Here is a 15,031-nt window from a genome sequence, read left to right as displayed (position 1 = left end):
CTCCTTGTTACCACTCTCCGGCGTGAGAATCAGTAGTTTGCTTGGGAAGCAAAGCAAGATAATAGTAGTAGTTAGAGAGTTGTGAAGAGATACCTCAAACCTGGTTTGGGGTTGGTATTTATAGCCGAGGAGTGAAGGAGGAGATTGATGGATGGGCTGACGACGAGCTGCACCGTTGCAGGTGTGTCAGTCTCGCCGGCCGTGGGGGTTACGCCACGTCAGCCCATTGCTTTAATAGCTCTGACAGGGGACTGTCGCCGGCGCCACTTGCCTTGTGGTGTCAGCCACTTGCCTGGCGTGTCAGTCCACTTGTTGGATATGCAGGGTGCGGTGCGAGCCGCATCGCTGCATGCGGTAACGTCTGAAGTTACCGCGTCTCCTACTTGTGCTCAAGAAATACGCGAGATGCGGTGTTGGCCGCATCATCGCATGTGGAGACTATTTGCTCGCTTCCCTTGTCGTGACGAAAATGGCCATATGATGCGGTGCCAGCCGCATCGATATGTTCATCTTCTTTCGTACTTGGGTCAAGCTATTCATCTTCGAACCGAATGGGTTCGAAGGATGTGACCGCATGGGTGCGGTTTGCTTACTGGTAGGGGTTTGTTTGATGCGGGTAATGGTCGTTTTGGGACCATACCCCTTCAAGTCCCCCCAGTCTAGTGTTGCTACCTTGTGCAAGTTGCACATGGGAGGAGTACTGGACTTATGGTGTAGGAAGGTAGTGTGGCAGTCTGGAGAAAATTTTAGGCCAGATCAAACTGGTGATCTGGTAAAAAATCCGGCTATGCCTCTTCCGTACCGGTGAAGGGGTTTCGCTTGATGCGAAATTCTCAGCCGTTGCATGTCATCAGGTGGGTTGCCACCTGTTGTTGTGTTGAAGGCCTGTTAGGGACCTTCATAGTAATGCTGCACAAACTTCGAACCAACCTCTTGGATGGTGGTTCGAAGGTTTGCACATGTTTCGAACCTCTTGGAGGTGGTTTCTTCTTCGAACCATTTGCCAGAATGGTGCACGAAGAAGAAAAGAAAAACTTGTAAACCAACCTTTGCGGTCGGGTTTGAAGGTTTTGGATGTTGTGTTAGAACTTTGCTCAAGTTCTATGTTCAGCATCCTATGATGAGATGACCATCCCTTTTTTGTGGGGTGTTCATGTTCGTCTTGATAGCTCTCAAGTAACCGTACGTTCTTTGCGGTTACTTCGTTGCGTCATTGTTGGCCCTGTTTGGTCGAACAATGTGGATCTAAACTATGGGTAAATAAACATGGTCATAGGCAAGGTGATGCCCATCGTTGTTTATTCCATGCGATCCATTGGTAGGTAAGCAAAGTCCTAAGCAGACTTGTTACCGCGGTCCGTTGGCAGGTAAACAAAGTCATAGGCAGACTTGTTACCGCTGTTCGGACACTTGCTGCTTGATAAGTGCTTGTTTAGAGCACGTATCTGCGTTCTTTCTGGAGCCACTTTCCTTCACGCTCCAATACCGAGTTTATAACGAGGTAGCCTCGTTCGGTGATGTGGAGTGAGCTTTGCTCTTCCGTAGCAACCACTCTGCGGAAGCTATGGTTATGTCTGTAGCTCCTTATGGGTGTCTGCGATGTTGCAGTCCCATATTCGCTCAAAGTGTGCTTGTTGCACGGATGTAACTCTTGAAGGTTCAGGAGTCAGGGCTGCTGATGTGCGGGCGCGTAGATTCCGTTCCTTCTTTTTTCTGAAGAAGTTGTTCATGCACCCTCTGTGGTTGTGAACCGGACAGGAGGGATTTGAAGCTTGAAGAAAAGGAAGGCAATGCGCTTTGCCTGTTCCTGAGATGCGGTTCAGTCCAAAGAACAACACTGGTTCTGAGCATCTGACACATCTGAATGGGTTCATGTGTGTCAGTTCCGCATATTTCACGTGTGCTCGTGAGTGATGCGGAAAAGGTAATATATCCCTTTATAGTATAGATAGATATATTTCTACCTATTTTTTAGGGTATATAAAAAAACGACATGCGGTATGGGTTATGGTGCGGTAAACCAGAAAAACCGCATGCCGCTTATGTGTTTTGGATAATGTTGTCGCTTTTTCTTGCCTACGTGGCTTGATCGCACGTGTGAGTTGGTAGAAGTTGGTGAGACGTTTCTGCATGTGCTGAAATGGAAGGACATTTGCACTGCCCGAGGCATTAAATGCACTGTAGCAGAGAGTGTAAACGTCTTCTTTGTCAGGCGCGTGGGCGGCCACGCGCGCGTGATAACCGTCAGCTGAAACGGCGCTCGACACGTGTTGTTGCCAGATACGCTCTTTTTGAACGTGATGATTTGCTTTCTCCCTCCGCATTAATTGCGATGGGTATATAAGGGGAAAACCGTTTGTGGTTTCCTCTTACCTGGTCGAAAATTCAAAAAATTTGCCGTTTGAGAGAAAGTTGTCATCTGTCTTCTCCGACGATTTTTTCTGAAATTCCGGTGAGGTTTCTAGTGTTTCTGTTCACCATCTTCTGTTTCTTTGATATTTTTGATGGCTGAACCATCGAATCCACACAATGTGGAGGGTGAAAACCCTGAACAGCCGATAGTGGCTGAGGAAGAAGACGAGGATGATGATGTTGATGTTCCCGGTGGTGGGTTACCGGTGTTGAAGTGGACAAAAGGTAGTTTTAAAACCCTGATGGCCACTGTTCAGATGGCCAAAGACTGGAATGCTACTTACCCACAAGTGGGGGACACCGGTGCCGATGCTCCGGCCGGTTATATAACCTTGTGGGCGGATTTTTTCACCCACGGTAACCTTAGGTTGCCGGTGACGGTGTTTGTGGCGGAGGTATTGGAGTATTATCACCTCCATATCTCCCAGCTTAGTCCTTTCGGAATGTTCCGAATTCGGAATTTTGAGTACACATTCCGTGCCCATGGCCTGCCCATTTCAGTGGAGAATTTCCGGCGTTTCTACCAGTTGACGGTGAACACCGGTTTTTTCTCGTTCACTCAAAGGCATGGGAGTCTGAAGTTGATGACACCCCCTAAGGGTGTGACAGGCTGGAAGAAGAGGTTCTTCTACGTGAAAGCCTGTGCGGTCTATGCTAACATGTCTTTCAGGAACGTCGATGTTGGAGTTTCCGATGAAGAGATTCCGGTTGCTTCCGCGAAGACCGCGGACTGGTTCTCTAGGCTGCGGCCTATTGAACTCAAGAAGTTGGATAATGACCAACTATGGATATTGCGGATGATGCTCTCTAGACCGGATAGGAAGGAAAGGCCCGTGTTGCGGGAACAGGGTGGTGGTAAGCTCGTTACCCTTTGTTATTTTCCTTATTTCCTAAGCCTTTGTGATAACCTGCATGCATGTATCAGCGGATGCGGTTGGCTTGTGGAGGATGTTTGAGCCTGATTTCAAGGGCCAGGTTGAACTGATCGCGGTTGAGCTGAAGAAAGGTTTCAACCTTGAAATTCTGAAGCACTTCCGCGTACCATCGAAAGCGGTGCTGGAAGCCCCGGTTCCGGGAGACGCAAGAGGTACGTCTTACGTGGCATTAGTTTTTTCAGTTTATCTTTTTGACTGGTTCTGTTGATTTTGTGAATCCAGGTGTCCTTGCGGATTTGGGGAAGTTTGAGAAACGCGTCCCCAAAAAGACTCTGGAGAAGAAAACGGTAAAAAAGACCGTGCGGGGTCGTGGCAAGGGGAGTGTGGAAGGCTCAGCTGCCCCTTCTTCCGTTTTCGAAGCCGCAGGTACCTATCAATCTTGTTCTCGGGGATATACCGATTACGTCGTAGTATCTGACACCCTTGAGGGTTTGGGTGTTATAGGTAGTGGTGCGGCCGTGGGTGGAACTGCTGTGGTTCCCCCCGTTGTTGGAGAGAAAAGGGGGCCAGAGCAGAAAGCTGCTGGTGGTGGTGGACCGAAGAGGCGGAGACTGCAGACCAGGAGAGTTGCTCCGGTGCAGAAGAAACCTGCAGTTGCTGCTGGTAAGTATATCCCTTTTCTTTGTTTTGTATGTACCATGGGTGGGAAATACTCATTGAATACTCTTTGTATTGCAGAATCCCGAAATGCGGGGTATTCTTTTTTTGACATTCCTGCGTCTCCTCCGCACACCGCTGCCGCGGGTGCGGGTGTAACGAAAGAGACGGTCGCGCCCAAGGAGCCTGTGGCCCCTTTTGTTGGGCCAGTTCGTGATCCCCCTTTGGAGAAGACGGTGGAGGCGACTGTTGACCGGATTTTTGATACTGTGGACTCCTCTGACAATCTAATCTCTCCTGATGAGGGTGATGGATTGAACTTGAGGTTTTCAGATGCCGGTAAGCAGAAGTCTGATGCTGAGGTGCGGCAGCAGGATGCTGAGCCACAGAAGTCTCCTGCTGGGGAGAAGGGTAGCGGCTCGTCTGCTGGTGATGCAGGTCACGACGGGCCTCCAATTCAGCCTGGGGAGTCTGAATTGGAGTATTACTACCGCACATATTCCCCGGGTCGCAGTATGGTGTATCACCGACCTCCCTGGACTGTTATGCAGGGGGATGATATCTCAAATGACCCTGCGGCCTGCAAGGAGATTCTGGGTGGTCTGGGCACCCCTTTTGAAGTTGAGCGTGCCCGTGCCGCACCCCGAGAGCTGCGTGTAAACCAGCTCTCGTCAATGCTGGTAGGTACTTCCATCGTGGCTAATGCCATTTTGGAAGATTATAAGGTGCTGGGCCGCCGCGAGGAGGAGGCTGCTCGTATGCGGGCGGAAGCCGAGAAGTTGGTCGAGGCTGCTCGTGCGGGTGCAGAGCAGCTCGAGAAGGATAAAGCTGCTTTTGAGAAGCAGAAGCAGACTTCTGAATGGGCTGCTGCTGCCCAGCTGAAACAGGTGCGTACCCTTGCTAAACTTCTTGCTGATGAGCGCAAAAGTTGGAATGAAAAAATGTCCAATGAGCGCAAGAAGTGGAATGCATCATGGGCTAAGCAGAATGACATTCTATTTCATGCTCGGCAGGAGCTGACAAATGCCAAGGCAGCGAATGCTACCTTAAGCCAAGAGAAGGCTGCGGCTGAGGCCATTTCTGTGAAGGCGCTGCAGGCGAAGGCCGACGCCTTGAAGGCCCTTGAAGAGGCCGAAGAAGCCGGGGCTCGTGCCTCAAAGGCCCATGAAGAGGCCGCAGAGAAGGAGAGCCGTGCTTCTAAGGCTCTTGAAGATGCGAATGCGGAGCGCATTCGTTTAGGCAAAGTTGTTGAAAGCCTGCAGGTACGTTTCTTTAGCGTTGTTGCTTTCGTCTTTATTGTTTTGAAAATATTCATTGAGTGAACTGTTTGCTGTTCTTGTAACAGGCTGAGGTTCAGGCCCGGGAGGTCGCGGTTACGGACCTTACTGCCCGCGTGTCTGATGCGGAGAAGCGAGCCGACGCTGCCGTTGAGGCCAAGGATGTCTTGGTGTCCTCTTTTAACCAGCTGGAAGCTGACCGTGAGTGGCTGCGGACTCACGGCATTGCGCGTGTAAGTGTCCATTGTCTTTACATTTGCTTGGATTAGAACGCAAGACTTATGATCTTTTTACTGCAGATTGTCGAGGCTATAATGAATGCCCCTGAGACCTCATCTGGATTGGACCTGGTCAAGGAACGTGCGCGCGAGGCTGGCTTCAAGGCTGGTTTTAACCGCTGCATTGGGCACATCAATGTACTATCCGCAGGCGGTTATACCGATCAGGCATCCGGGTTCCGTGATGTGGATACCGAGGGTCGTCTGGAAGCGGCCGTAGCCTCCTTTTACGACACGCCCCTTGCCTGTGTAGGGGAGCTGGACGAGTGTTTGGAGGTTGCGGACTATGTCGACCGCTTGCGGATGCTTTATCCGGATGTGGAAGAGGAAGAACCCGCTGGTGGTGTCGGAGGCGACGCGGGGACCAGCGGTTCAAAATAGGGTTTAGGTTGGCTAGTGTGCCTCCTTTTTTGTATTCCTCTTGTATAGAATAGGAACTTTATGTAAATTCCGTAAGCATCATGTGGATACTTGAATTTTTTGAATATAAAGTTTCTTTGTTCAGTTTGTACAAGTGTTTTTAATTCTTGCATGTCTGAACGTGTGTATGCGTGATCTTTACCCATTTATGAACGGGGTCAAGTATCCTCCATACTTTAGTTGTATGGGTATGTATCAATTCCGTTATTTACCGTGTGAGGGTTTTTAGAATTGCGTAAACTTTGTAAAAGCTTATATTACCGGAACTCTACCCATTTGTGAACGGGGTCGAGTGTACTCCATACCTTTGTCGTATGAGTCCGCGTCAATTCCATTGTTTGCCTTTTTGGGCTCAGGAATTGTGTTGAGTGTGTAACAAAAACTTGTGTATCCGGCCGGATAAAACATGCAAGTCTTTTTGCCTTTTGCTGGCCTATTATAATAGTTGCGTGTGGCTACCACTTTGTATAGGTATCGTAAATGAAGATTTTGCCAATCTGTTTTTTGGATACCGCGAAGTGGAAACACGCATTTGTAATAGTAGTAAACAAACAACAATGTATAAAATGACGTTTATTTATTTGCAAATGACCTGCGGTCCGATAGGTTACATAGAGAGTGTAAGAACATAGCTTACATATAGCAGCGTCTAAGCTGTTGTGCGTTCCATGTTCTGGCGATAGGCTCGCCCTCTAGTGTTTGTAACCTGTATGCGCCCTTCCCTAAGACCTCGCTGATGAGGTAGGGTCCTTCCCACTTGGGGGCAAGTTTTCCTGGGCGCTCGGCATTAGATGCCTCGTTGTCACGTAGGACGTAGTCCCCTGGAGTGAAAGTACAAACGCGGACTCGCGCGTTGTAATACTTTTCCAGTTTGGATTTGTATTTGGCCTCGTTGATGGCGGCGTTCTCGCGCCTTTCTTCTAGGAGGTCCAAATCGATCCTACGTTCCCTGTTGTTGTCTAGCTTTTCGATAGCCAACATTCTAGGAGATGGGAGGCCCATTTCCGCGGGTATCACCGCTTCAGACCCGTAGACGAGGCTGAAAGGTGTTTCCCCATTGCTTGTTTTTGGGCTAGTGCGGTGAGCCCATAAGATGCTTGGGAGTTCATCGACCCAGCCACGCCTGGCTGTTCCCAATCGTGCTTTGATTCCGTCGACTAGGCCTTTATTTATACTCTCGACTTGGCCGTTCCCTTGCGGGTGTGCGACTGACGAGAATATGTGTTTGATGTTCAGTTCTTCTAGCCATTTTTGGAATTCGTCGGCAGCGAAGTTGGTGCCGTTGTCGGTAACAATGTACATTGGTAAACCGAAACGGCAGATGATGTGCTCCCAAATGAACTTTCTTGTTATCATAGCAGTGGTTGAAGCGAGTGGTTTCGCCTCTACCCATTTTGTGAAGTAATCAACCGCCACTATGATAAATTTAACTGCACCTGGTGCGTCCGGGAATGGTCCCACTACGTCGATCGCCCATTTTTGAAAAGGCCATGCAGTAGTGACGGGGACCAGATTGTTTTTTGGCCGCAAAGTTTTTGGTGCATGGCGCTGGCAGTCCATGCATTTGCGTAATTCTTTGACGGCGTCCAGGTGCATGCCGGGCCAGTAATACCCGGCATTCATGATTTTTGCCACGACCATGCGTGGTCCGGCATGTATGCCGCATATGCCCTCATGTATCTCTCGGATAAGGTATGTGGCATCTTGTGGATTAACGCATCGGAGGAGCGGTCCGAGGTATGACTTTCGGTATAAGATACCGTCTCCCATTTGATAGTGGCACGCTTTGTATTGCAACTTACGTGCCTCTGTTTTGCTCTCGGGAGTCACACCTGACTGAAGGTATGCGATAATTGGTGTCATCCATGACGTTGTTCCGTATTGGATGACGCTGATCTGGCGGAGAGGAACCGAAGGATTTTGCAAAATCTCGATACGTATCTCCTTTGCCAGGTGCTGGAAGCTGGTGGATGCAAGCTTTGATAGTGCATCCGCGGATTTGTTTTCGCTTCGATTAATGTGTCGAATATTGAATGAAGCGAATTTGGATTTTAGCTGCAGGGCTTGCTCGAGGTAGAGGATCATGATATCCCCTTTGGCGGCATAGTCGCCGCGTACCTGGCCCGCAACTAACAAAGAATCGACGTGCGCTTCCAGATGTTGCACGCCGATTTTGACTGCTAAACGTAGCCCGGCTAATAGTGCTTCATATTCTGCCTCGTTGTTCGTGCTTTTAAAATCGAGGCGGATGGCATATGTAAGCTCTTGGCCGTCAGGGCTGACGAGTCGCAGACCTGCGCCCGCGCCTTCCTCGTTGGATGCACCATCGGTAAATAGTGCCCATACTTCTGAGGAGGGTGGTGGGGGCGCAGGATTTTGGGATTCTTCGCATTCTTGGATGCGATCCGCTGGTACTTCAGCGGCGAAATCAGCTAAGATTTGGCCTTTGATGGCAGGGCGCGGTTCGTAATGTATTGTATGTGCGCCCAGCTCAATTGCCCATTTTGCTAATCTCCCAGAGATGTCGGGTTTGGATAGGATCGGGCCGATCCTGTAATTGGTTAGCACTGTGATGATGTGGTTTACGAAGTAGCGTCGTAACCGTCTTGAAGCATGTACCAGTGCTAGTACCAATTTTTCCATTATCGAGTATCTCGTCTCCGGGCCGTTGAGCATTTTGCTGATATAATAGATGGGTGTTTGAACCCCCGCTCGTTCCACTATTAATACCGCGCCCACTGCGTTGTCTGCAGCGGATAGGTATAAGATGAGTGGCTCATCTTTGCATGGTGCGGTTAGTGTTGGGAGTTGTATCAAACACTCCTTCATTTCCTGGAAGGCCTTTTCGGCCTCTGTGGTCCACTGGAATTGTTCTTTCTTTGAACAGCTTCGCAGGGTCTTGATGAAAGGGTATGACTTGGCTGCGTGGTTAGCCAAGAACCTGTTGAGTGCCGCCAGCCTTCCGGCCAGGCGTTGCATATCTTTCATCGATGCAGGCGATGGCATGCGCTCGATCGCCTGCACTTTTTCCGGGTTTACCTTGAATCCATCTTTGGTGACGATGAACCCAAGGAATTTGCCTTCTTCCATTCCAAACGAGCATTTCCCTGGATTGAGCTTCATGTTGACGCTTCGCAGAGTTTGGAATGTTCTGTCTATATCGGTGAGCATGGTATCTTCCTCCATGCTCATGACGACCAGGTCGTCCATATAGATTTCGACACTTTTGCTTATTTGACCGCGGAAAGTGTCGTTCATCAGTTTCTGGTAGGTTGAGCCCGCGTTGCGCAACCCAAACGGCATTTTTGTATAGCAGTAATTTCCGGTTGGGGTCCGGAATGCCGTTGTGTCTTCATCCTCAAGTGCCATTTGTACCTGGTGGTACCCTTTGTAGCAATCGAGGAAACACTTCCACCTAAATGGTGCGAGGTTATCGACCTTTTCGTCGATTTCTGGAAGCGCGTAACAATCCTTGGGGCAGGCCTTGTTAAGGTCCTTGTAATCGACGCACATGCGCCAGCCCCCGGATGGTTTTTCTACCATGACAGGGTTGGATAACCAAGTCTGGTACTTGACTTCCCGCAGTATACCTGCGGAGAGCAGTTCTTCGATCTGCTCTTGCATCGTGTGACAACTCGAAATTTAGAACCTTTCGTTGTAACTTGCTTGAACGTTATGTGACTAGTTAAAATGATAACGTGAACCTTTTTATGTGATAAGTGCTTTGTTATGTGTGTATTGTGTATATATGTGTACGTGTTAAATGTGAACCGAGAACCCGACACGAAACAACAAGGAACCCGACTCGAGACCATGAGGTCTCGAGTGACTAGTAATCGGTTTTGGGCCTTGGGCCGAGAACCTTTGGCCGGTTGGGCCATTGGGCCGAAAACCCTTAGCCGAAACCCATAGGGTGCACCATTTGGAACTTGACTATAAATACACCATCCTTAGTTAACTTTGCCATTTTGTTGAAACATTACACCCACACACTCTCCTACTTCTCTCTCTCACCTAAACTCTAGAACACAAACACACTCCATCATTCTTGGATCTTTGGACTTGGATCGGCTCACACACACACCCGGTTGGAAGCCTTTCACACACCCTCGAAACCCATAACCGGTTAGTGTTCTTAATGCTTTGTTAAATGTTAGTGTGTTTATGTTATGTTTGTAAGATGAGATTATGTGACAATATGTTAAGATGAGTTATACATAATGTTTTGAAAAGAAATCGGTTCATGAATGTTTCTTGAACTATACATAAATATTTGATGATGAAAATGGGTTCATTGTATGTTAAAAAGGGTGAATGATGATATTGGTTGCATTTGGGTTTGATCCGAAAAGTTTGGGTATTTATACTAAGAAAAATCGGCTAATAAATATGGTTGTCAAGTAGGATGCATGCTAGTAAATTGTATCTTGATAGTTGTTCATGATTTTGGGTGAATAAGTGTTGTTTATGTTATGAAGAACTTGAATATATGCTTTGAATGTATGAAGAACACTTTGAATGATAGTTGAAGATTGAAAACCCTTGTGATTTTGATCCATCTTTGACTAATAACCTGATTAGGAAATATGTTAGTGGAATTCTATTGGTTATTTCCGGATTTGGGCCTGATTATACTGTACCATTAATCTGACCATCTGCATCAACACGTGAACTTGACAACGACAGCTTACCGACTCGCAATCACCCGTTGCGACTCGCAACCACAGCGTTACAACTCGAGACTACGCGGTTGCGACTCGCAACCATAACAGGACAAGCCGAAACCACAGGTTACGAGTCCCGTTGCGACTCGAGACCTCAGCATGATGAATCGAAACCATGGTTGCGACACCAGTTGCGACTCGCAACCATCCATGATCAACACACAGCATGACTCGAGACCATGCTTGCGAGTCCGGTTGCGACTCGAGACCACACTTTTGGGCCTTAGTTAATGGGCCAGACTGATGGGCTTCTGTGTTAACTGCTTTTACGTGTTTGGGCCTAAGTAGTTGGGCTGAACTTGTGAACCGTATGTGCTTCTATTGACTGTTAACTGTTACTGCTAAACGTGCTTGCCAAACGTGTTGAACATTTGTACACTACTTGGTTCGAATCTGATTATACGTGATATCCGTGTTAGGACGTTATTGACTACTTGCGACTTGATTGACTTTCTGTGTTTGACTGCCGAGCAAACCAAGGTGAGTTCACACCCTTTACAAAGCATGGGATTCCCTGGGTTGGGAACGGGGTTAAGGAACGTGGGTTCCTCGTCTACCTCGGGTAGGACGTCAGTGGTTCAGGAATGTGATTCCTCGTCCGGATGGACGGATAAACGTACTAGACTAAAACTCTATCACGAAGTCCCTCCTTTTTGTATCGACTAATCGCCGGGCCAATGGCGAGCGGGTCATTAGTTAGATAGCGCTATTTAGGTCTGACAAGCCTCACACCGTGCCGCAGAGGACGGGCGTGAACTAATGGATCTGGGGCACGTCAATGATGATAGACATTGATGTTTTCAGGGCACATAAACATGACTACAGTCAGCAATCGATACGGTAACGAGTCTAGTATACACATGGGGTAGCCCCCACGGCTGGAGAGCCAGATGATACACATGGGGTAGCCCCCACGGCTGGAGAGCCAGATGATGTACATGGGGTAGCCCCCACGGCCGGAGTGCCGGAGTAACTGGGAATGAACTGGTCACGTTTTTAAAACTATGGGGTAACCCCCACGGCAGGATGCCAGATAAAGTAAACTGTTTTCGAAAACAACTAAAACGAACGCCCACCCGTGAACTCACTCAACTAGTTGTTGACTCGTTACTACATGCTTTGCAGGACCATAGGTACTCAGTGGGAGCTTGCATGGAGGAGGATCGTTGTGGGACAGGGATTGCTACAAGACTATGTTAAACTTGAAACTTTTGGAACTTATGTTATAACTTTAAACTTATGCTTCCGCTTGCAACTTAAACTTATTTGTTTTGGAACACCAATCGTGATGGTTAAACTTTTATAACTACTTATATGCTTGTTCAGTATGATTGGTGGCTGGATCCTGGTCAGTCACGCCTCCAAGCGGTGGTACTCCGCAGGTGGGATTTTGGGGGTGTGACAGATTGGTATCAGAGCCATTGGTTATAGTGAACTTGGTTTTAATAAAGGAGAAACGTTTTTGTTAAAACCAGACTATAACCGGTATAGCGCTCGACGGTCCACAACGACACTTCGCTCCTCATGCAAGGCTCGACGTTCTAGGTAATATGATGTATGTATATTGCCTACTTGTTAGTTGCGTAGTACACTGCTCATGGTATGCTTGATTAGTATAGCTACTGTTGTTTGAACACGTGCGTGCTTACTCTGTCCTACTATCGTGCTTTCGCGAACCTCTCTCACACGTGTTACTCTTGTTATGAAGAACCATGTCTGGACGCGTTAACATGACACAAGCCCAGTTGACGGCTTTGATCAACGAACGAGTTGCCGCAGCGCTCGCAGCTGCACACGCAGGAGGTATATCCTGCAGTCCGAAATTGTTCTAGGATCATTTGGATCCTACTCTCGTGAACCAACCTTTGTGTTTAGTCTCTGTCTTTTCTTTCACCTACCTTAGGTCAGTATGCTCAGGCACCGGTGTGCACTTTTAAGACCTTTATGGACTGTCGACCCACGACTTTTAGCGGCACTGAAGGAGCAGTAGGTCTCCTACACTGGTTTGAGAAACTGGAGTCTGTGTTCGAAATGTGCGAATGCCCTGAAGCGCGCAGGGTGAAGTATGCTACTGGTACTCTCGAGGGTTTGGCCCTCACGTGGTGGAATGCTCAGGTGCAGATGTTAGGGTTGGTTGCTGCCAACGCCACCCCATGGGAAACTTTCAAGGAAATGATCAGGGAGGAATACTGCAGTCGTGACGACATTCACAAACTGGAAGATGAGTTCTACAATCTTAAGATGTCGGGGTCAGAAATTGAGGCATACACTAAGAGATCGCATGAGCTTGCTTTGTTGTGTCCTACTATGGTGGATCCTCCCTATAAGCGAATTGAACTCTATCTCAAGGGCTTGGTGCCAGAGATCCAAAGTCATGTGACTTCAGCGAGGTTGACTACTATCCAGCAGGTTGTACAGTTGGCTCACCGTCTCACTGACCAAGCGGTGGAGCAGAACAAGTTACCGAAGCGTATAGGTGCTGCAACTACTTCTGGTACTTCTAGTGGGGATAAACGGAAATGGGATGGAACTTCAAGCAGGGGTTCAACTTCAGTGCAAACTCAGTCTCAGCAGAGAAAGACGGACGATCACAAAAGCCCCAGTCAGCAATCGTCTAGTGGTCAAAGTCATGGTGGATACAAGGGGAATCACCCCAAGTGCAATCGCTGCAGCCTACACCACAGTGGGCCATGCACCAGGGGCAACTGTCATCGATGCAACAAGCCTGGTCATGTTGCAAAGGATTGCAGAAGCGCATACCCCGTCAATCAGAATCGTCAGCAACCTCAGCAGAACCAGCGACAGCAGCAGGGTAACAACAAAGGATGCTTTCAGTGTGGAGCTGAAGGCCACTTCAAGAAGGATTGTCCCCAACTGAACCAGAACAACAACAATCAGGGGAATGGTAACAATGGGAACAACAACAACAATGGTGCTAGGGGACGTGTGTTCGTGATTGGTCAAGGTGAAGCAAGGAATGATCCCAACGTGGTGACGGGTAAGTTCCTTCTCGACGACTTTTATGTTACAGTCTTATTTGATTCGGGTGCCGATACTAGCTATGTGTCACTAGAAGTTAGTAAGATGCTTAAGCGTATTCCTACACCCCTGAGCGACAAGCACACCGTAGAGCTAGCTAATGGTAAGAGTTTGGAAGCCTCGCACGTAGTCAAGGGTTGCCAGCTTATTCTCGCTAATCAGACCTTCGCTATCGATCTTATTCCTATTGTCTTGGGTAGTTTCGACGTTGTCATTGGGATGGATTGGTTATCCCAACACCGAGCAGAGATTCTTTGCAACGAGAAGATCGTTCGTATTCCTGGTTTAGGTAGTGAACCTCTCATGATTCGTGGCGACAAGAGAAGTGCTGTTGAGAACATCATCTCTCTTCTTAAGGCTCAGAAATGCTTACGAAAGGGCCACACTGCGATTTTGGCTTTAGTTACTGATACCACAGAAAAGGAGAAGAAGTTAGAAGATTTTCCCGTTGTACGCGACTATCCTGAGGTATTCCCTGAGGAATTACCTGGTCTTCCGCCCCATCGCCAAGTCGAGTTTCAGATTGATTTAGCTCCTGGAGCCGCGCCTGTAGCCCGTGCACCTTATCGTTTAGCGCCATCAGAGTTGGAAGAACTCTCCACGCAACTACAAGAACTCTTGGATAAGGGTTTTATTCGTCCTAGCTCATCGCCTTGGGGAGCTCCAGTACTTTTTGTGAAAAAGAAGGATGGTACCTTCAGAATGTGTATCGACTATCGCGAACTCAACAAGGTGACTGTGAAGAATCGTTATCCTCTACCGCGTATTGACGACTTGTTCGACCAGTTGCAGGGGTCGAGCTACTATTCGAAGATCGATTTGAGATCGGGATATCACCAGCTGAGAGTTCGGGAAGAGGATGTCTCTAAGACGGCTTTTAGGACTCGTTATGGGCACTATGAGTTTCTGGTCATGCCGTTTGGGCTGACGAACGCACCGGCAGTTTTTATGGATTTGATGAATCGAGTGTGCAAACCGTACCTGGACAAGTTTGTTATAGTCTTCATCGACGACATCCTGATCTATTCTAAGAGTAAAGAAGAGCACGAACAGCATCTACGACTTATTTTGGAACTCCTTCGGAAGGAACAGCTTTACGCAAAATTCTCGAAATGCGACTTCTGGCTTCGTGAAGTCCATTTCCTAGGGCATGTGGTGAACAAGGATGGGATTCACGTTGATCCATCCAAAGTGGACTCTATTAAGAACTGGCCTGCGCCTCGCACACCAAAGGAAATTCGCCAATTTTTGGGATTGGCAGGTTACTACAGGAGATTCATTAAGGATTTTTCTAAGATCGCGCAGCCTCTCACCTTACTAACACAGAAAGGCGTTGTTTATCATTGGGG

At 48.2% G+C, this 15,031-nt stretch overlaps 1 protein-coding gene across 1 annotated transcript; it reads left to right on the top strand.

Moving 5' to 3' along the window:
- The first annotated feature begins 2,485 nt into the window (after positions 1–2,485).
- Positions 2,486–4,503, top strand: LOC118485834. Its single transcript, XM_035982319.1, has 5 exons — positions 2,486–3,267; positions 3,338–3,499; positions 3,570–3,713; positions 4,026–4,283; positions 4,496–4,503. The coding sequence occupies exons 1-5, from the start codon at positions 2,505–2,507 to the stop codon at positions 4,501–4,503; spliced, it is 1,335 nt and encodes a 444-aa protein (XP_035838212.1). The 5' UTR covers positions 2,486–2,504.
- The last annotated feature ends 10,528 nt before the right edge of the window (positions 4,504–15,031 follow it).

Source organism: Helianthus annuus, chromosome 13, assembly GCF_002127325.2.
Source record: "Helianthus annuus cultivar XRQ/B chromosome 13, HanXRQr2.0-SUNRISE, whole genome shotgun sequence".
Classification (NCBI taxonomy): Eukaryota; Viridiplantae; Streptophyta; class Magnoliopsida; order Asterales; family Asteraceae; genus Helianthus; species Helianthus annuus.
Note: the sequence above shows the minus strand (reverse complement) of the source record. Positions and strands in the feature narration are given on the sequence as shown.